Source organism: Tachypleus tridentatus, chromosome 10 (assembly GCF_004210375.1).
Source record: "Tachypleus tridentatus isolate NWPU-2018 chromosome 10, ASM421037v1, whole genome shotgun sequence".
Taxonomy (NCBI): domain Eukaryota; kingdom Metazoa; phylum Arthropoda; class Merostomata; order Xiphosura; family Limulidae; genus Tachypleus; species Tachypleus tridentatus.
In genome coordinates, this window is record NC_134834.1 from 36804685 (window position 1) to 36828084 (window position 23400).

The 23400-nt window shown below is 31.3% G+C and overlaps 2 protein-coding genes across 16 annotated transcripts in view; both read right to left on the reverse strand.

The window, feature by feature from the left end:
• LOC143229062 (protein slit-like) overlaps positions 1 to 23400 on the reverse strand; it is a 561294-nt gene that overhangs the window by 215150 nt on the left and 322744 nt on the right. The gene's annotated exons all lie outside the window — the stretch shown is intronic.
• Positions 130 to 21692, reverse strand: LOC143229065 (uncharacterized). Of its 8 annotated transcripts, none has more exons than XM_076460820.1 (7): positions 21581 to 21692; positions 17094 to 17279; positions 16307 to 16530; positions 14484 to 14577; positions 9741 to 9899; positions 8643 to 8714; positions 130 to 164 (listed from the first exon to the last, which is right to left on the reverse strand). In XM_076460820.1, exons 2-7 carry the CDS (start codon positions 17185 to 17187, stop codon positions 145 to 147), a joined length of 663 nt encoding a protein of 220 aa, XP_076316935.1. In that variant the 5' UTR covers positions 17188 to 17279; positions 21581 to 21692; the 3' UTR covers positions 130 to 144. The 8 variants fall into 8 exon arrangements, with proteins under 8 accessions (XP_076316935.1, XP_076316933.1, XP_076316932.1 ...); XM_076460818.1 differs by having other exon boundaries at positions 8643 to 8735; XM_076460817.1 differs by lacking the exon at positions 130 to 164 and adding an exon at positions 192 to 2285 and having other exon boundaries at positions 8643 to 8735; positions 16307 to 16527.

The following is a 23400-nucleotide window of genomic DNA, read 5'->3' on the forward strand; positions in this document are numbered from 1 at the left end:
AAGTTTACAGACAAGTTTTTAGCGTTATTAGAAAATTTGTGTGCAAAAGATTTGTAATTTTAAATGGTTTGCTAAATTTCTTGACAAATGATGTGAACTCAAAATTATATTAAACATTATTACAATATCTTCACAGATATGGGGTCACATCCAGTGGACCAGCCCTGTTGATGTAAAATTAAGTATAAATAATAATGTGTAATTGTCCACTACATTATATTCAGTTTTCTCATTTCATTCCAAACTCAATTATTCAGTAAAGTTTACAACTTCTCTTAACTTGTGTCATATTGAGTTTCTTAGCTAAACTATCCTACTGCTCTAAAAAAAAATTAGTTTGATTTGAATATACCACTCCTAAGGGACAATTCATTCACATTGTGTTGTGTATTGCATTACTATCAAAATCATAATGGTCAGTGATAAGAGTTTCACTTAAGTTGTTTCTTTTCCATTACTGCCTGTTTACTAAAATAGGGCTCTGTACCAAATGTACAGTGAGAAGAAATGCAAAATGGTTCATTATAAAAGTTACTGAAATTCAATGAACAATTTGGCAATCAGTACTCAATGTTTCTAGATCTTAAAATTCCATAACTTAGTTTCTTTACAACAGCAAGTTGATAAACAGAACTAAAATATAATCAAATTATATCGGTAAAAATCAAGCATAATAGCACAAATAAATGTAGTTAAGATCAAAATTTGTATGTAAAATCCTTCTTGTTTAGAAATAAAAGACAAAGCCAGCATGATAGCTACAAAGTTCAGAAAAAAACAAATTGAGTATATAATACTTAAATGATTTTGAATACAAAATCTAACAAATCATGACAGCAATAGCCAATATAAAGTTGTGATGGAAAATAATGCATCAGAACTAAATTGTGAGGTTTTGTGCTTCATAAATAGTATACTGCAACCCAAAACTAACAACTTTTGGGAAGAATATGTAATGGACCCTTCCAATGCAAGATATCATACACTTGTATTAAAGATTTGTTCAGGTTGGGGATGTAGAAATTATGATGGGATATCTTATATTTAAAGGCACTGAAAAATGGATTAATTTGGAGCCTCAGGCCCTTCTAGAAAGAGACCTGCAACACATCACACTCCAAATTCTAGTCACAGGCTAGATTATATAATATAATCATCTGTCTGAAAAAGTGGCACAGAACTCAAAAAAGGTACTTCTATGACACCATTTCAACCATTATACACCTCAAGCAACTGGAGTACAAAATGGATATTCATGGTATTTGGTCAAGTCACCAAATATGTAACCTAAATATTTCTATGCAATAACTGTCATAATGGTTACTTGAAAACTATCATTCTTGTAAACTAAGTGTATTACAGATGTTTGTTTTAGAGCAAAGCCACATTGGGCTATCTGTGGTGGGGAATCAAACCTCAGATTTTAGTATTACAAGTCCATAAACTTACTATTGTCATAGTAGAAGACTGCTGACAGGAGTATGGATGTGATCTAAATGACAATTTTTCAACCTGTCTTTTGCAATGGAAACTATGTTGCAGGACTATCATCAAGATACTCAATCACCATAATACAAATATAACTGGATATGATGATGTAATGAAACTCCAAAATGATTTCAACATAACATGTTTAACATCTTTAATGCAATGGCATAAATCAACCTATTTTTCTTAATATTATAAAGTAGGTACATCAAAGTTTCTGTAATTTTCAATAAACCAGTAATCATGATCTCATTTTATTAAGAGTAAACATCTGTACAAATTCTTTATAAAACAGTTATTCTAAAACTGCAAACATCATAACATAGTGGCCTTTGCAATTACCTCTGTCAATTATCTTTACAAAACAATGGCTTTATAATCCCTTTCTATAAAACATTTTCAAAATAGAGTAATCTTACCATCCACTTCTATTAAACATAGTCATAAATAAGCAGCCTTACCATACACTTCTTTGCCAAAGTTCTTCACAACACAGTGGTCTTATCACCCACCTTTGTCAAATGTCCTTACAAATACAACGGCCTTATCTACCTTCATCAAATGTTTTTACAATATAATGGTCTTATTCACCTCTGGAGTAATCAGTTCTCAAGAAGCTGAAGAATGTTACAGAGCTTCAGCTTAGAAGTATCATGGGACCAATGCACTTTATATGTCACTAAGCAACAGACAAGTAAAAGGTCTGTCCTGCAGATCACTTGGTTTTCTACAGGGTTGAATGTCTTGCATGACTTGAACATAATGTCCCAGTTACCAAGTTGCTTCTTTTCTACGTTCTACAGTATTGAACACTGAGCTATTCAAACTCATTAGAACAAGAAAATTTGTTGACAAAAGAACATAGATGAACAAAATGAAAACTCAAACATGTAAAAAATATAAGATGGCTAAAATGGAATTTAGAGAGATATGAAAAAGATTTTACTATCATTAACATATTAAATATTTTACACAGCTAAACACAACATATTACAAAAACAAAATCTTTATCACAAACAGAAAAAATTATGGTAATGGTGTTTTACTAAGTAGTCTCAGTGTAACATTAAAACAATTTAGCTATTGGAGCAGACAGAAGATAACATTTCTTTACATCACAAAAGGTTGCATCTTCTCTAGACAAGAGCCAGAAGGATTTTGTTTACCATACATTACCTTAACAATATCACTACAATCCTATATTGCCTATGCCATGATCATTTTCATTAAACACTCCACTTGGGTAGAAACTCAGTCAAGAGTACATTCGAGTTTTGCAAAAAGCTGTAAGAGCTATTTGCAATAACCATACATAATTTTGAGGTGGCAGTTTTGATGGAAAACAGCTAATAAGCACCACCCACCATTACCTCTTAGGCCACTCTTGTCAGACAGAATGGCAAGATTTGACTATCACTCTCTAATGCACCTAAGACCATGAGTGCTAAGAATGATTTTAATTTTTTAACAAGGCACAAACCATGGAATTTCAGCATGCTAACTACTGGGCCTTCTTGACACCGACACATGGAAACAATAACATGGCCAAATATGTATAAACCCTATGCAAAGGCCACTGAAGTACATATTCAGAGATGCCAACTATTTCAAATGATTGAGCATAATGATTGTAGACAGAGCCCTTTATCGTTTGCAGCTACTAGGCCTGACCAATGTCTCTAAGCTGTTTATTATTATTATTATTATTATTATAACTATTATTTATTACTGCTATAGATTGCTCATTTATGACTGTGCTTTGTGTACTTAAATTTAAAAAAAATTCTTTTGAAATTATGTCTTATTTAGTTCAGAGTAACAAACATACTGGTAAAACAACATTGAACATGCACAAACAGTAAGCAGAAAAAGCCTTTGTGTAAGGACCAGTTTATATCATGTTTATGACACTTATTGTAATAGTTTTGCAGCTGTTGCAGCCTTTGCTTTCATGAGAATATCTCTGGATTGTTGGGAGTTATAACAACATTGTCCATTTGACTGCATACACATCTTGTGTGTTATAATACTGCTCAAAACTGAGGGACTCGAGGTTGGTCTGAACTTGCTTTTAATTTTAGTCACTAAACTAAATATCCTTTCACTGTCAACCTTAGAATGGAAGATTGCAAGAATTCCAAGCGTAACCCTACACAGAATGTCATACTTCTGGTTTCCATTTCCATCCTTAACCGTAGACAACCGAACCCAAAACTTGTCAACATTCAACTGAAGGACAGTTTGAGAAAGTATCAATTTGATAGTTTAAATATTGCTCTTCCAACTTGTCAATAGTGTCATGCTCTTGTGTATTGACAAGGACAGGATACCCATCTGTGAAGTGTAGAGAAAAGAAATCTTTGCTGACTTTCAGTTTTGGATCAGCAATCTCTGCATGAATAAGAAGTTCATCATTTAGAGGGAAATGTTTCATCATGTAATTTGTAGCTGCAATAAAATATTTCTTGACACTGGTGTAGAAGCTGATCAGGTCCAGCTCCTTTTCATATTTAACAATGTATTCCGTGGCAGCATTTCCAATAGAAACTGCCTCATCAGATTTGTGTAAGGGTTCATTATTGTAGTCAAGTTCAGTGATGCTGTCTTCAAGATATTCTGGCTTGATGTATCTGACAAGTATATTTTTAATTTGCATAATCAGAGCTCTATGTATAATGTGTATGCAAGGTTCTTCTCTTTGCAATATCAAATTGGCTTGTTCAAATAGAGGAACTGCACACTGAAGAAAAAGATAAAACAAGTTCATTTTGTTGTCCAACAATACTTAACTTATTTAACTTGCTATGCACATAACTTTTCTTGGTTACTTCCTTGCTAGCTTTCATTTTCTTCTCTTTCATTAATTGTCTCTTCTTCAGTTCAAGGTCAGACTGCCTAAACATAGAGAGTTATATCAAATGTTTTTGTCTGCTTTTGGAGACTTGTCTTGCATCCCTATGTGGCTGGGAGGGTGTCTTGACTGTCCTTGTGTGGCTGAGAGAATAGCCTAACTGTTAAAGTCTTGCTGCCTGACTGAGCTGCACATTTAGATCCTCTTGGATCTAGTTTTTCCTTTTCACAGTGAAAAAACTTCTTCAATGGCTTCCACATGTCCAATATTCTCTTGAGGCACACCAAGTGATAACCATCTTGTGTTAAGTTGTATAATTTTTTTAGTTTCTTTGTCATACAATCCTTGAAACTAAAATGTTTTTGCTAGCACTTTTGTCCAGAAAATAGTAGATATATATCAATATATCAAACTTGGCAAGGCAGTTCTCTGGAAGCTTTCTGGGTAGCAATATTCATGAGGTGATAGGCACAGGCCATGAAGTAAATGCTAGACTGTCGTCTTGAGATGTGTCCCATCACACCTTTACCTACACCAGACATAACCGAGGCATTGTCTGAAGAAAAACTAAGACAGTTTTCCCATGGAACTTTCCTCTTTGTCAGTTCGTAGTCCAAAAGCTAGAAAATATTTTTTCCCGTTGAAGCTTCTTTCCATTCCCCCATTGTCAAAAGAGAACAAAATTTTTCCAAGCAAAGGGTCAAGATATCATATAACCACTGGATATAGTTTTGAGTCATCCATGTCTGTGGACCCATCTGTGGCTATACTGTAAACATTGTAAGTATACTTGAAATCATTTTGTCATCTTCACAACCCAACATTTGTACAATGGCTGTAGTTTTGGTTCTAGCACAGCCATATTTTTTTTGCTATATCAGAGTCTGGGAACATTTTTCTGAATAGATGTCCTGCATGATCAGCTACAGTTAGGGGTAAATTATGAGCAATGACGAATTGCATGAACGTCACTTCTGTATTTATGGTTTTATATTCTGAATTCTTACTCATAAATGTCATTATCTGCATCGTTTTGTCTTCGCCTCAGCCTTTTGTTGGCGAGATGCTGATTTTGTATGTCTGGAACAATCGTTTATCCTGTCATGCACCACAGAAAAAATTGATGTGGCAAAGTGTACAAAATGCATGACTGTTACTGACTTTTGATGCAATGACTGGATATTTTGCACTATACTCTTTCCTAAATTTTTGATTCACAGTTTTAGCCCTTTTAGATTTGCCAGAAACAAAACAATTTGGTGAACGAAGCCTTTTTTCCCCATCTTGTGAACGATCGCATTGGTGTTTCTAAGTCGCTTAGAAAATGAGAAATAACCATCTACGCAAGTGCTGATTGGCTGACAAGCACTGATGACATAACTATGGACTCCCCCACGTTCCCAGTATGGAGAAGCACTGCACTCAAACTATTGGTAAATGTTGGAGATATAAATTGTTTTATTATATCAAATACAAACATGATTATTGCAAGTAGCCATTTGGACTGTCTTTTATTTATTATCAAAATGTATTTGCATCTCACTAGAAATTTTCTTTTCACCCATTAAGCCCTGGGGTAACAATTTATCACTATTATATAGGCCTATATAATATATAATAATTTGGGAGTTGCAACAAGTCGTAATATTTGTCTGTATGAGCGTATAGTCGTAATGTATACACCAAATTCGTAATTATTACACTCAAATTGTAATGGTTGGCATCTCTGCATATTACCAAGATGAACATTAAGTTTGCAATTTCCATTCCATTCACAAGAACATTAATTAGAAGACAAGTACAACACTTTTTAAAAATGTATTGGAGTGCGCGTGTGTGCATGATTTTTGAATCATGAAGTAAAATCTGGCATTTTATCAAATATTCAAATCTCATGTTTTGTTTTGAAAGTTTTAGTTTAAACCTAAGGAATAAATGGTACATCTAAGATTAATCTCAAAACTTAAGGAAATATACTGAATTTAAATGTGTTAAAAACATAACATTAGTCCTCACTTTAAGTTGCTTTCCATTAAATTTATTTTATGAACTTAGTATTTGATAGTGTGGTTTCTGTTTGCAAGTTTTGTTCTCCAATTTACTTTGTTAAAGTCACAAAACATATCCATTCAAATTCTGAATATTCCATTATAAGCAAGATTCTAGTTATCCAAGTTTAATGTCAAAAGTTACTACACATTTAATTTTATTTACTAACACCTACTGTCAAGTAAATGAAAGAAAACTGACTTGAAAATAATTTTTTTTTTTTTATTGATGTAAAATATAAATTAGAATGCTTCAGAATAATCATTTTGATACAAGAAATGTTTCCTTAGAATGGTTCTAGTCATGTGTTGAAATGATCAGTGGCATAATACTGCAAATAGGAATTTAAGGTTTTAACAAACTTATCTACAGTGTATCAACGAGCAAAAAAAATTATAAAGAGCATTTTGTTTCCTCATCACTATTGGCTTTAAAGGATACCATCTGTGAAGAAATAAATTGCCATCTTCCACTATTAAAGCATAATCATAATTGTGAATGAAAATGACAGCATTTCATATACCATTTCTATCATTTATGATAGAGCTCAATATTAACCCAGGATCTCAACTTGAGATACAAGATATTTACAAATATTGTACCTTATTTGGCTTCTTCTGAATTTTGCACAAAGCTACACAAGGATTATTTGTGCTAGTCTTTCCTAATTCAACATTCAAAGACTACAGAGAAGGCAACTAGTCATCATCACCCACCACCAACTCTTGGGGCTACTCTTACCAATAAATAGTGGGTTTGACCATCAAATTGTAATGCTTCCCTTCACAGCTTTAAGAGGGGAAGGGGAATTTGAACCTGCAACCTTCACATTAGAAGTCACTTATTCCAAAAGCCTGGCTATGCTGGCCCCATTTAACTTATTGCAGAAAATAACATGCATCAAAATATTAGTCACTTTAGTTTTGGTTGCATTATTTCCTAGATTTATGTACAATTTGTTTAATTAATGAATTTTTAACTGTTCCTTTGATACTATTCTTATAGCTAACATTTCTACTCATCTTACACGTGCACAGAGTGAAAGTACAGTTAAAAAAGTCTTACCAATTTTTGTTATATCACTGGTATCAAGAATATGAAATTCCTCTTTAAAAGAGTGAGGGGAATATAACCTGAAAATCTGCCATTATAATTTAGTAACTTTCAATAAAATGGAAGTTTAACATCTTGCAAATGAAAAGCCCTGATAGTAGTATATCACAGCATTTCACAAATTTAGTCTTTAGGATGTTATAGTCAAAAGTCATAAGGCTAAACATTTTGAGTATTATTTTTGTTGCAACAGGTGATAAACTAAAAAATATGCACACAACTCCAATAATGCTGATATGTATTACTACACTTAAATTTTGCATATATGCCATTTTGAAAAGACAATCACTTAATTTGGGTCAATACTTTGGGCCTAGACTTAGTACACAAAATGCAAGTACTATTTTGTATAATTAAAGGAGAGCACTTGATATTTCTTGATAACTTACAAATGGCATCTCTACTGCAGCTAGTAAGGAATTTTAACGGTAATAAAAATAATTCAGATTGTTCTTACACAGAAAACACATTAAACTTTTCTTAAATGTGGTATCAAATAGTGATAAGATGCTCAGTTATGATTAAAAATGTATAAAACCCAAAGAACAGGGTAAACCACACACACGAAATTTAGTACAATTATCTTGTGTATCATGAATGTTTACTTGATTTATTTTCAGAATTGTTGAATCTAAACAATGAAGTCAATAAATAAATAAACCACTACATTTAATAACTGCTTTAATTATCATTTAAGTTTGACAAATATATTCATGGAACTGCATTTAATGTTCACAAATGTGACAAAAAATTCAAAACATACTTCAACTATTTTAAGACAAATATTAAAGAAAATAAGATACTTTTAGTTATTCAATTACACAGAAAAACAGTGAAGAAATTCTGATGTTTACAGAATTTGATAAATCAGCTTAACTTTAAAAACCTTGACTTAAAATGTAAGTGAATGTATTTTAAAATGTCAAGTATAATAATTCATGCACTACAACTAAAATGGATTTAGTTTTAATAGAATAAAAGAAGCGTTTCACAAGACCATTTATACATATTGTTCAGCATGAATTTATGTTTTAACTTAAAACTAGTCAAGTATTAAAAAATGTTATACAAATGTAATTACACCATTAAATACAATAGTGATTTTAGAAATTACAAAGAATAGTTTATTAAATTTCATTACCAGGATACAGAATAGGCAAAATACTGCATGGCTCACTTCTATCATCTGATAATTCCAGTCTAACATCAGGTACTAAAACAGTTATGTAAAAAGCTACTAACATTTATTTTAACCAAAACTCATTTGCCTACATTTAATTTTCAGTTATAATTTAAGAACAATGCAATATATTTTACACTTTCAGCAAGATAAATCTAAGAATGTTATATAAGCATACAGACAATTTCCAAAACTGAAATTACTATATTAAATATTGACAAAAATAAAATATTTACAAAGTAGTCACTTCAGTAACATTAAGTTTGTAACAGCAAGATGATTATAATTTCAGTCCTTGCATAATTATCAGCAACAAAACATTACTTTTAAACCATTACAATAACTAAGTTTCACACCAAAATAACTAGCTGGTAATAATTATCTATTTTTAAAAAGAGGTTAAAAGTCAAATTGAGTTTTTGGTTGTTTTTTTTTTATGATGCTCATTTACAAGCAGCTGTACAACATTAAGATACAGTTTGAAAAACATTTTAATGTCTATGTCATGATACTAGTGAGGTAGTACTTTTAAACATCTGTAACTTAAGTTCCTCCAGCTTTATATAAAACAATTTTATATATATATTAATGGAAATCCCAAACACCTGTCTAACTATTAAATATTCAATCTTGTAGAGCATAAATATTATATAGTAGATACTATTTACTCAAAAGCTATGGAAAATACAGGCCATATTGAGGTTGTTTAAAGCACCATTTGAAAAACTGAGACACTAACAGAAAATTGCTCTCCACAATGATACTGCTTCAGTGGTAGCATAGCATCATGTTAACAATAAAGGGATAGGTAAATTTACTTTAAATATTTTTTGACAAGCCTGTACAAAATAAAGTTGGATTTCCACTTTGTAAATGATTTTTAAACATGCTTCACAGAAGTGTTAAACAGTTTAATAAAAAATCAATAAACTTAATAAATTCTGATTTCTTTGCAGCAGGAAGTTTTAAACATTAAAGTTTGGAGCAGATTTTGAAAGTTAGAATACCAAGTTTCATAATACTAAACAAAGATTTCGTAAAAAGAAATTATGTACATACCTATAGCAAGCCACTGTGCTACAGGCTCCACTGGTACAGGTGTAGGCCTAGGAGATGGAGAACAAGCTCGAGACGCACATTTAGGTTTCCAATCTTTCAACCATTCTAACTCTTTTATTGTAAGCCGCTCATTTAGTGGGAGAATATCTTCATAATTATCTGAAATTTATGTAAATAATTTCATTCTAAAAATTTAAACCATGTCCATGGATAGAGAATTTATCTTCAATTACATATTAACTCCTACTACTACAGGTTTACACTACTGTTTATCTAAATAATTAATGATTACAAAAACCAAATGTAAAACAAAATGAATGTTAAAATTTATTCTTTTACACTTTCAAAATGACCACTTAAAGGACTAAATAAATGAAGACTGTGTTTATCTTACAGGTGTGCTCAAAGCTTAACTGTGCTCCCTTATTTTGGAGGATATTTCCAAGAAAGTTTTTTTAGTATTAACTTAATCTAAAGAAACTTTTAACACCAAATAATTTGTACCACGATAAACTGAAACAGAAACATGCCATTTGCATTAGAATGATTAGATATTACCATTTCATTCTAAACCAAACTGCTCTTATTTAAATAGCTAAATGGTTTACACAGATGAAAAATTTTTTTTAAGGACCATACTATCATTTTCATAGACCACATTTACTGTTATACCAAACATTCTAAAAGGTAACACAAACAGCAGTAAGACAAAAATAAAGGTAACGTTTTCATGCACACTTTGCATCTCTTACAACAGTTCTGTGGATGTTTTTAAGTAGCTAATTAGCATATGTAAAGATATTCAATCACTATGGATTGAATTGGCACTTCCCTAGTACAATATAATTAACACCTGAGCTACACATTTGGAAAGAAAAAACCAGGAAGCAAAGACTTCAAAAGAAATTCTACATGACTACACACTACTGAATAAAGTGCTTACAAATTCTTTATCAATTAGTCTCTGATATCAACTTTATTATAAATGATAAAGCCTTGTGTCTATTTAAAATGTGCTTTGGCTGAGACTAATACTGCTTTACTGTAACCAAAATCAAATATTTAAGATATTTTAGTGTTATTTATATGAAACTAATATAAACGACTTATTGAAAATGGGGAATGGGAGAATAATGTGATTACACTTTTCTAAGATCTAATAAAAATCAGTGATCTTTTGAGGATTTCTTTGACTAAAGATTTAAAATATTCCACATCTTTCTAGGATTTTCATGGCCTGTGTAAAACTTGACAAATGGCCATAAAAAATTCACCAAGGCTTAGGTATTTTGTAATTCAATAAAATATGGAAATAGAAATTAATGGTATATTTCATGTATTTAAACATTTTTCAATAAAGTTGTTAAAATTCATTGATAAGACTAAGTATTATTTGTGTTTTCTAGTGGGTTTTTTTACTAACCAATCAATATTTTTCACAACAATTGTTAGTGCAAACGTGCAACGTTAAAGTTTGAAATAGTTTAGAAAATATAAAAAAAATGTTTCGTGGAGAGATTACTTTTGTAATGGATGAAAGAAAAAAAAGGGGGTATTTCTGACAAACATTAGACCAATTAACACAACAAAGCTAAAATATATTCTCTGCAGATAAGTTACTTCAAACAAACCATGCTTTTAGCTTCTAGGAGGTGAGAAGCTATCCTCACTTATATTTTCAAAACATTTCGCAGCATGTGCAGGTACAAGTTTATAAATGTAAATTACAAAATGAGAAAAAATAAGACAACTGCATGTTTTACAAATACATCATTTATTAGCAACTTTTTTTTCTCAATTTTGTAATGGAATTACCAGATAGTGGTAGCAACTTTTTTTTCTCAATTTTGTAATGGAGTTACCAGATAGTGGCAGCTTCAAGTATCAATCATACAAATAAAAAATCCCTTAAAAAACAGTTTAAGAAAATAAAGATAGAAGGAAGTCAAACATTTAAAGCTGTATGAAAAAGCTTTTTTTCAAACTTTTCCAAAATATTTATTATGAAAAGTTTTTCAATCACCTCTTCAGGACATAAAGGTATTTATTTCAAAAGCAAGTTTTTCCTGAATTCCTTAGTTTCTGAAGTAATAATACAGCAAAATTTAAATTATATAGAGCCAAAGGACATAATACTTTAGAGATGCCTTCAATACTTTTTTTTTTTTTTTTTTTATAAAAGTAAACAAACTTAAACAGTAAAGCAAAATAGCAATCAACTTCAAACCCACATCCCAACATCAAGATGATGACCAACATCCTAACAAAGAATGGTACAATTACAAAAGAATCCTCTAATGCAAAAAACAGTTAAGCTAGATATACATATCTTCTGGCAATGCTAACATGATAGAGTTTAAAGAAAACTTTTAGCCATATCTCAAAGTCAATTACCATTTTTTTTATATCCAGAAAAACTGGAATCATAACCCCATTCCTTTCTATACTGCCAAGCCTGCAGTGCAACTCCAATGGACTTTTGCACCTTTGATCTACTAAAATATGGATTTGATGCTAAATGTCCATTTATAATGCATAATCATGATAGCCAAGCTAAGTACAATAAAGGATAAAATTAATTCAAATGCATCATAGTACAAGTTTGTTTAAAATTTAGCTAAAAGGTTACAAAATAGCCATCTCTGCATATCTATCCTTAATTTTGAATTCACAGACAAAAAGCAAGGCAACTAGTCCACAGCACTCACTGCAAACTTGTCCGAATGCACGTTCTATCACAATTAGTGCAAACATGAACCCTCAGGTTTATGAGGCATGCCAGCTACTCTACCATGTTTGGCCTGAGCATTATGAGATCTTAAGTCTTTCTTATAACGTATGATTAATCTCAGTGGCACAAATTAAATACTTTTAATATACTATGTCAAACTTTTACATACTTAAAAGTATTGTAAAAATTATTAAATTATCAATTGACATATTTACATGTAATATGTAACAATCTACACACATGCACACACTCCCCCAAAACATCCAATTCTAATGAGAAATCACTACCAATATTCACAAACTTAAAATACCTGTTCCATCCATTAAACTTAAAAATGAAACCTCAAACCCAGCCCTAATTATTCAAATATTCAAACATTCCCTTAAAACTCTTAAATTAACTGCATTTACAACACCTGAAGACAAAACCTTCCCTAAAATCAAACACCCTATTAGGAAATTAAAGCTGTTTTAGCTGAAGAGAACTCCTTCCCAGTAAAATTTATTTGCATATATTAGTTATACTATTCTTGCCATTTTAGTATGAAAAATGATGCATCAACATTATCAATTACCTTAATAACCATAAGCACCTCAATCACATCCCATCTAACTTCATTTTTTTCAAAATAAAACAATTTCAGATCTTAATTTCATTTGACAACCTTCCCAACCCTCCTTTGAGCCTTTTCTAAGAATTCAATGCATTTCCCCAGGTAATGAGCCCAAGACTGAAAACAATATTCCAAACCTAACAAGTGGTCTATATAAAAGTATAACCAATTTAAACTTACCTTCAATTTCTTTAAATACAACTTAAGTTCTTATTTGCTTAACCAGTAAAAAATGACACTCCTTAGATGGCTTAAGACAGATCAACCAGAACATCAAGATTATTCACTATTAAGATTGCCACAAAACCTATGCTTATAATTCAAACTATAACCCACATGAATTGCCTTCCGTTTATCACAATTAAAAATCATTTGCCATTTATTCACCAAATAACCAGAATCTTTTTGTAAGGTAGGAGCACATTCCCCACGGCCAGCAACCCAAGAGAGCTTTATATTAACCAATTTAAGTGACTTAACCATTACTTTTATGTCATTGATGTGAAATAAAAATAGCAAATATCCTGAAACTGCACCCCAAGTTATCACTTGTTTCATTAATCCAGTTTGACTGAGCTCCCTCTGCATTCTTTCATTCAGCCATTTTTCTTCTCAATAAGCCATGTTATCCTTAATACTTGCAGATAATTGTTTTGGAAAAGCCTTTCATGCAACACCTAGTCAAGTGCTTTCTAAAAATCCAGATAATTAAAATTTCTACTTTATTACTCATTAGAATAAGCAGTTGCTGCTTCAAATTTCAAAAGATCAGTAAAAAGATTTTCCCCTAGTAATATCAAGCTGACTCTCCAACAAAATATTAGTTTGTTAAATTATTTTACAAAGCATCTTATTTCATATTTTCAAAGTCTTTCCCCATCACTGTTGTAAGACTAATAAAGCCTATAGTTAAAGAATTTTTACTACTTCCATCAACAATAGTAATTTTAGTCAACTTTGTCTTTTGGCACCTGCCTACTATTTAGACTTATTTAAAAAAAAAAAAAAAGTGACTCAAACTAACCTTCTCAACTCTTATGACAAAATTACATTTTCTTAAACTTGCCAATTTATTCTCAATAAGGTAAAGATTAATGTGATCATCCTAACATTTCAAACATTCTAACATCTGCCATATCTTAAGTGTTATCACTTAAGTTCTATCCCAATCAAACTACCCCTATATGACAGTCTTCAGAGCAGATTGTACAAGATGATGGCCTAGCCTTTAGGACTAAAAGCCTGCACCCTGCAATCCACTTTCCACTTCACTGAAACCTATTTCTAGGTAAAGTTTTTCACTATTCTAATCAGGAAACTGAACTGAGCAATTGAAAGGATGACAACCTCTGCTCTGGCTAACATCCTCTATCTTATAAATAAAGAACTTTACACATACCTTCGGGTTCTGGATATACTGGCATATACTCTATTTCAGCATAATCTTCATTTTGTACTGAATTAGGTGTGGAAAGCACAGCAGGTGATACGCCCTATCAGTAAAAGTTTCATTTATAAGAAAATTAAAAAATTATTAAAACTGCAATGAAGACTTGACATTGTATTCATATTTTGTCCAGAATGCTTCAGATTTTATTTTTTGTCAGAACAATTTAATACTTCATATCTATTAAGTTATCTTCAGATCACCAACTACAGGATCCATTTCCAACCACAAATACAAATATACAAGTTCTATGAATTTTGAACCAGCTTATTTTTAACAGTATTCTTTTTAGGTCTACAGAGTAGATTTTCATATATAGAAATAGAATGAAACTAATTTTCCTCAACATTTAAAAATTCAGTCCTTAGATTAAGAAGACAGTAACTATATAAATTTTATGGAAGTATCTTATAACAAAATTTCTGCTTTTATTTCTAAAAACCTGTATCTGCACAAGTATACCTGTTAGTCTTAACTTGATCTTATGTTGAATCTGTCAATAATAATAATAATAATAGTACTAAAACCTATACCTTAAATTTGGATAATATTTTAATATAACAGCAATACTAATTATGAATTACACAAAAATATTAATTAATTTGCAGCTTTTTAATGGCATAAACTTTAAATACAATACAACTTTGATAAACTTGTATCATCTTAATTTGCAGATTAAATAAAATAAATCTTCTCATCTTGCTAACTGATCACAGAAAAATATCTAAATCATAAAGCTTAACTAATTACAAATAATGTTAATTATACCACAACTTTTATTACAGGCAACTTACTCTGTGCACTTCCTGTATTAGTACAAAGATTTTTCATTTTCTTACCAGATACATTTAAAAGTGTTACGTTTAGATAAATTACCATTTCCAAATACAATATATTCTAGTTTAAAATATTTTTCAAACCTTTAAATTTATCCTAAAATTCAAACCAGTCAGATCTTTCATCAACAAAAAATTGAGCAAAATCATTTATCCTTGTCACTGCACAAACATTTCTCATTACTTCTCTTATTAGAATTTCTTCCTAATTTCTTCCTAAATATACTAGCAGTAGTAAAGACCAACAAACCGTCTGCAGTGAAGTTATCTTTACCACAACATTTCTTTTTAAATACAGGATCCATTATCTATCCTGTTAATAATATGAAGCAAACAAATGCCAAATATTAATGTATCAGAACTGAATTTTAAAATACAAAATTATAATTGAAGATAAAAAGATCTAAATGCCCATTTTCTTAAGTCTATTGAACTTCTTACAGATGGAAGAATACTTTATGTAAAGCCTATATTCAATAGAAATAAGTTACCACTAACTTGTATACAATTTTTTCTCCAGTTTAATATACTTAGTACTATCAATAAACTTATGATTTAACATTAGACCTTTTTATTGCATAATTTAAACACTATGCTTAAAGGGCCAAGGTACCTCGAAGATTTTAACAAATTTCCAACCTGTCATTTTTGAAAGCTCAGGCAATTGCCAACTGATCTAAAATACATTTGCCAAAATATATTTTAAAATACTTTTCAACCAATCTTAATTTTTAAAAATGCTTATCAAGGGACAATATTTTTCCAGTTTTGCTGCCAAGACATTTCATTTTAAACTTTCACTGCATAGACTAATAATTAGATTATGCTTTCATTGCTAAATGACAAACCATTGTTGAAAATGCACTTCAGACAACTTGATTACACATCACTTAAAATAACAAATGTAGCTTTCGTTTTAAATGTTTTTAATAACTGTACCTCTAATTTCCCACTTATTGGCTTTGGTACCTTCCGCACTTTCTTACCAGAGCCTGATAACACAGTTGCTGGCTTTTTGATCTGAATACTACCACCTTTCCTTTGCCCATAGTGATAATCATCCTTCACAGATGGAGTGATATTGCTCACGTTCCCTAAAGCCCTCCGGGAAAGACTATTCACAGATTGATGAGCCTTTTTAACACTTCGAGAAGGATTCACTACTGAAAATTAGTGAACAAATTTATAATACAGTAATCTCATCATTGATGCACACTGTTTTATACAACCTGCATACAAAATTATACAACTTATGCTTCTTCCAATACAGAATTTCCAATTAAAACTACCAAAAGCAGGCAACCTTTTCAGATTCTCTAAACTTTTCAGATTTTATGGAAGACTATCTCTTTATCAACACAAACTGATTAATCAGTAAAAGTTACCATTAGACTAGTAAAAAAGTTAAAAATGATTTGTTCCAAAAAACATTCAACTGTTGAACAAGTTTATCAATAGGTACAGAATTTACAACAAAATATTTTATCAGAATGCTGTTTTTGCTTATATAACTTTGGTGAATATTAATGACAATACACAAGATGAGAAATACATTATACAAACAGTTATTGATTTAGTAATAATTAAGTCAATATTTAGCTCAAGCTTACAGTAACTTTTCCCAAAATTAAAAAAGAAATTACATTCCAGAACAGACACCACTTCAGATACTCATGCAAATTTCTACATCTTAGTACACAAAGTTGTACATACACCACAAACTTACGCTTGGATGTCTTTAGTCTTTCACTTTTCCCAAAACCAATGTTTGAAGTAGATGTGTTTTCCTTATCATGAAATGGTAAACCAAGACTAGCCATTGCAATTCTACAAGAAGAATTGCAATTTAGATGCAACTTATTTTCCTTGTGTATACTTTTGTAAATGAGGCTAAGTACTTTTCACCACAACCCTAAAATGTAAGAAAGGCATTAATATTTACCAATTTATGTAAAAAACAAATGTAACAGTTCCTTAAAAGATACCCAATAATTTTATTAAAAACCATTTTACATCTTAACTATGCATACAATCTTAACCTATTGTAGGGGTGTTGGATAAAGGATTTTAATGAGCTTGGGAAAGGATGGCCATCTTATAAGGATAAGATGTTTCCTTACAGAAGATAAAAGGTGATTTTACTTGAGTATACAAGATTATCTTGTAAGTAAATCTGGGTGGATTTCAATTATCTATGAACAGCAATTATAAAAATGAATGTCACTTAAATTAACTGAAATTAATGTTTCCAATAATTACTGTATGCTGATTCCAAATATTGATCAATAAAAGCTAATTAAACCAACAGTTATGAAAATAAGCAACTGATGGAAATTAGATTTATTGTCACATTTATTAAATGATCAGTAAATATTAATTTCCCAACTCTATTTAGGGTATTGAAAGGATATAAACTGTGTTCTTTGCACTGTATTCTGAAAATGAGAAAGATTAAGCAACTTTAAGACTTAGAACAATAAGGCAAGGTTTCAGTTAAAAACTTATCTACCTTACTATATTCTTATTTAACAGTATAGAGCATGTCTCATCTCCCTGTTCTTCTCTCACCGACAAGCTGTCTTCCTGACAATTTTCCCTCCCGACACCTTTGAGGAATTGTAAGCCAGATAGGTCAAACCTCCTCATTAACAGTTCTAGACTTTAAAGTACTTCTCAGCTACTTACCTCCAATTTCTTCTTATCCTTTACTCTGACTGTTCAACACATTACAATCATGAGTGAATTTGAAGTAAAAAACCAGTTTCTGGTCATTCCTGGTTGTCCAGCAGGGCTGCCAGACTTTTAAACCTAAATTACTGCCAAGTTAGTTAATTAGCTGATAGGTAATTGGCTTATAGAAAGAGCTGCCATTACCAGTAGTGGAAACAAGTACACTGCAAACATTTAAGATGGGAATTGATAATATCCTGAAAAACCGAGTGAATATAGTTTTTTTTTCAAGGATTGGTGTGAAAGGACAACTTTGAAGGACTAAATGGAGCAATTCTTTCTAAACTCATTCCTTTCCTACCCTTATTTTTTGGTAAATTGGAGAGGGTTTATTTTAGTGTAAAATCTAGGTATATTTATAACTACATACTTGTAAAAACATATTAGAAGAATAAAACTAAACTTTCTTTACATACACGTTGCAAGTTCTGCACCTAGAATTTCCTGCACCACATCAGTTACTTTAATAGATTATAAAAGTATTCTGCTGGTCAATATTTAACTAATTACATAAATTCAATCCAATGTTTGATTTACACATTTTTATATTTTATTACACAAGTATTTTACTGACTCATTCTAACCAACCAATTTAAAACTACAGACCTTCAACAGCACTTCAACTTCAGAATTCATGCCTTCATGATGTAGTGCAGTGTTCCTCAACCCAACATCACAACCCAAAATTGGATAATCAATGTGCAAAACAGTCATGAATACACTTTAAAAAACAGCTTACTTTAGTAAGCCAAATTCCATTTTCATAACACTAGTTATTTACTAAGTAAAGACTGGCCACCAATGTTCACAGATAATCCTGAGCCAACAGGAGTTCAAAACTGTTGTAGTGATATAAAACCAAATTCATTACTTTTATTATTATTATTGTACAGAAAACATTCAAATTTCAAACATGCAAATAAATATTCTTCTAATCTCAATACAATTTTTCCAGTATACTTAAAGTATTGTGTTTAATTTAAACAAAATAGTAGTCATCTAAGACACCTTTTTCTCACAAAGTAACTGGCATTCAGTTATGATAAAATTAATTCAAAGGAGTTTAACAAAATAATAAGGGCTATTTTGTGTTTTACTCTTTTGTTAGAAACTTTCATTCAGTGGATAGAACAGCCTATACGTCTCTTGCTGTCTGTGTAGGAGTGTGTAATAATTCTGTCCTCATAACTAATATACAGTGCAAGTCACATCCTTGTCTCCAATTTTCAATACAGAGACACAAACATGGATAGGTAAATGACACTGAATGAAATTTTGTCACTAATAGTAATAATTGAGGGGCATCATTCTTAGTCAAAAGAAAAAATCATGACTGTCAGGTACTGAAGTAAAAACTGGTAAAACATTCAATTACAAAAAAATTAAATGTCTCTCTGAAACTAAATAAAAAATGGCAATTTCAAAGGTTTATTATTTCATAACATAACTAATATTTGCCATTATTAAAATGTTACATACTTCACACATTTTACTCAAGTCTTTCATTCTTCAATCATTATTAACATTAAGACATTACGTTACATATTTAAAAAGCTTTAAATTAACACAAGTAGAATTCAGTTTAAAATATACAAGTTAGAAAACTATCCATTAAAATAAAGTATTTCCAAAAACAGTTTTTATGATAACATCATTGACAGCAAAGCACTATTTGGTTTTTCAATGTTGTCTTTGCACAAATATCCTTTAGAAAATAAATAAAAACTTAAAGGCACCCTCTATTTCTCAGAGATTATCAAATCTGCTTCTAAAGAGTAAAAATATGGCCATCTTAATTGGAGTATAGCTTGCTTTTATCAAGTTTTAAATTTGTGTCTCATCTTATTGACTTCAGAATACAGCACAAAGAAAGTGGAAACTTTCAACTTGTCAGTTTTCGGTATAATCTTCTAAATGCAATCTTCTATAAAACTCTTGTTTTCGAGAAAAAGAAAGTTAAGGGATCTTAACCCATCCCTGAATCATTTTAGCTACCCTCCTCTGAACCCTTTCCAGTTGGACATTACTTTTTTAAATAAGAATAACAAGAGTATTTCAAATGAGGCCTAACTAGTGATACATATAATTATCTTGACTTATCAGCATGTCTATAAACACATTCTTGGATTCTGTTAGGTTTACTACTAGCAGTGTTCTGTCTTGATGGCCAGAGTGACTTACCCACCATGATGCTTAGATTCTATTAGGTGATCACACCAGTGAGTATCTTATTTAAACATGTGATCCATGTTATGAAAAATGAAATGCATTGCTTTGCATTTACAATAATCAAACTTAAAGTACTGCTGCTATAGATTGCTATTAATTCAATTACCCAACATATCCAAGTTATTCTGTAGTAGTTACAAAAGTAAGATACCTGTAAGCATTTTTCCATATTTCCCTTGTTGTTCATTCTGAGAAACAGAAAAATTAAGAGAAATATGGAAAACAACCTAACCAGCTAACTTCTTTTCATAACAGTTTGTTGGTCTAGTGATTTTCTAACTTTTTGTCAGCTTTCAGCACTTAAACCAATAAATTAAAGTAATATTCTGCAATACTTTAACATTAATATAGTAGGAAATACGTGTTTAATTTATCTCTCTACAAACTAAGAATTCTCTATTAAAGTAAAGGAATTCCCTAAAATGCCAGTTATTCTATAACTCAATTTACCACAATAAAACTCTTTCTCCAACACCCACAGAAGTAATTTTCTTAGCAAATCTTTTGTGTAGGACCTTATCAAAATCTTTATGAAAATCTAGGCACATTAAACCAACACTCTTTCCATCATCTACAGAAACAAATAACAATTTAAAAAATTTAACAGATTAAAATGAAAGAGATCTTTAATGTATCTTTGTTCATTTTCTTTTATGATATATTTCACTAGTTGATTTTAGAAAAACTTTTATGAAACTAAAATTTTTCCCACTAAAGAAATATACTGATTGGTCTGTAACTTTAAATACAACACTTCTCCTCTCCCCTTTAAAAATGGCAATAAATTTCCAACCTGTAGGCATCTGCTCACTGTCTACTGACTTAACAGTATTTTGAACTATGCTGTTCATTTAATGATTAATTTTAAGATAAAATCCAAACTACGTCTTACGTTTTAATTTAAATATCACCAATCTAGTTTAGTATAACAAACAGATAGAAATTACATTTTACCGCTTTCTCCACTCGTTAAAAGTTTAAATTATATAAAATGCTTACCTAACAGCCTAACGTTAATACGGTTAATACTTAGTAATGACTTAGTTAAGGTACTAATAATATTAATATCAGCAATAATATTATGTATTTCAATTATAGAAATAATAATATAACACTAATAATATTAAGTATCGCACTAGTACTTGGTACTAGCTCAGTAGTTATACTACTTCTAACTTGTTAGCAGTTTACTACATAGTTTGTCTAAGAATAGAATTAAAGCCACATCACCAACAATACTCTATAATAACATACGTTTTCGCTACCTCCTACTCAACTAAATTTACTGGTACTAAGAAGTGAATGCACGTTCAGATAAATATTTAACATTTTAAATCGTTGCCGCCGAGAATTACGTCATTAAACATAGACCAATAGATAAAAAGAATCTATTACATAAAATCTACTTCACATAAAAAAATTTGTACTTATAATTTAAAATGTTGTTATTGTCCTGAAACGTAACTGTGATTTTTATTTGCTCACAGTAAGTTTTATCTTCTTTTTTATTTCTTTTTGAACACATTATCTAAAATTATACAGTTGATAGAACTCAGCAGATGCCAGCACTTAACGTTATTATTTTATCATTGGGCAATAATGCATCTTCTATTCTTTATTCGACATATTTCTTTAACTTGTAGATAAGGTTTGATACTATAACATTTAAAGTAGAATAAAATGACACTTTAGACACTTCTCTCCAAGCTTTGTCTATGATCCTCAAACAATGGAGGATATTAAAGTGTTTTTTCCAGAACTCTCTGAGCGTTAACTCTGTGTCAGAGGTCACTTCAAAGCACCTTTGAAATAGTGCTTTGGTGTAGAGTTTCTTAAAGTTTGATATGACCTGCTGGTCCATGGGCTGAATGAGAGGAGTCGTGTTAGGGGGCAAGAGCTTCACCGTAATGAAACTGTACTCCTCCACCAACCTGTCCTCCACGCCTGGTGGGTAAGCGGGTGCATTGTCCATCACAAAAAGGGCCTTGAGTGGCAACTATTTTTCCGTGAGGTAATTTTTTACACTTGGGGGAAAAAACTTCATGGACCCACTCCATAAAAATCTGCCTGGTTACCCATGCTTTACTATTAGCCCTCCACATGACATTTAGTTTACTTTTCAAGACATTATTTTTCTTAAAAGCCCTGGGGTTCTCAGAATGGTACACAAGCAAAGGCTTAAGTTTTAGTTCCCATTTGCATTACTACATAACAATAGAGTTAGCTTGTCCTTCATTGGCTTGTGTCCTAGCAGTGACTTCTCCTCCTTGGTGATGTAGGTCCTTTTTGGCATTTTCTTCCAAAAGAAGCCTGTCTCATCACAGTTGAACACATGTTGGGGAATAAAACCCTCAGTTTCTACATAGTCCTTAAATTCCCTAACAAATTTATCAGCAGTGTCTTTGTTAGAACTGGCACCCTCCCCATGTCTCACCACACTATGTATGCTACTTCTCTTCCTGAATTTTTGAAACCACCCCTACTAGCCTTAAAGGCATCACTTGTATCAGCACTCGTTCCAGGGGTGTTTTACAGGAGGTCAGCATGCAACTGCTTTGCTTTCTCACAAATGATGGTCTCAGAAATGCTATCACCAGCTAATTGTTTTTCGTTTACCCAAATCAACAACAGTTTTTCTACCTCTTCTGTTGTTTGTGATCTTTGTTTCGTAAGCACTGTCACTCCTTTTGCAACATAAGCTAACCTTTAATGACCTCTTTATCTTTCAGTATGGTGCAAACTGTAGACTTCGCCATACCAAACTGTGTAACAAGGTCAGACACGCGAACACCACTCTCATACTTCGCTATGAGATCTTTTCTCACCTCTATTGTGGCTCTAATAACTTTTCTTTTTTGGTTTGCTGCTCTCATTATTCTTCTTTGACCCCATGGTGGCTTATTTAATCAGAATATTTAGAAAAAAACAAAAACAAAAAGAAAAACGAGAACGTTCACAGCAGATTTTAGCAGGGGTGTGGATTGAGTGAGAGGTGCAGGTAAAATGTTTTGGGCAAGCTTGGCGTGGGCCGAAAATGGTCGAAGGGTCATTCGGGTCATCAGTCGGGTTATTTT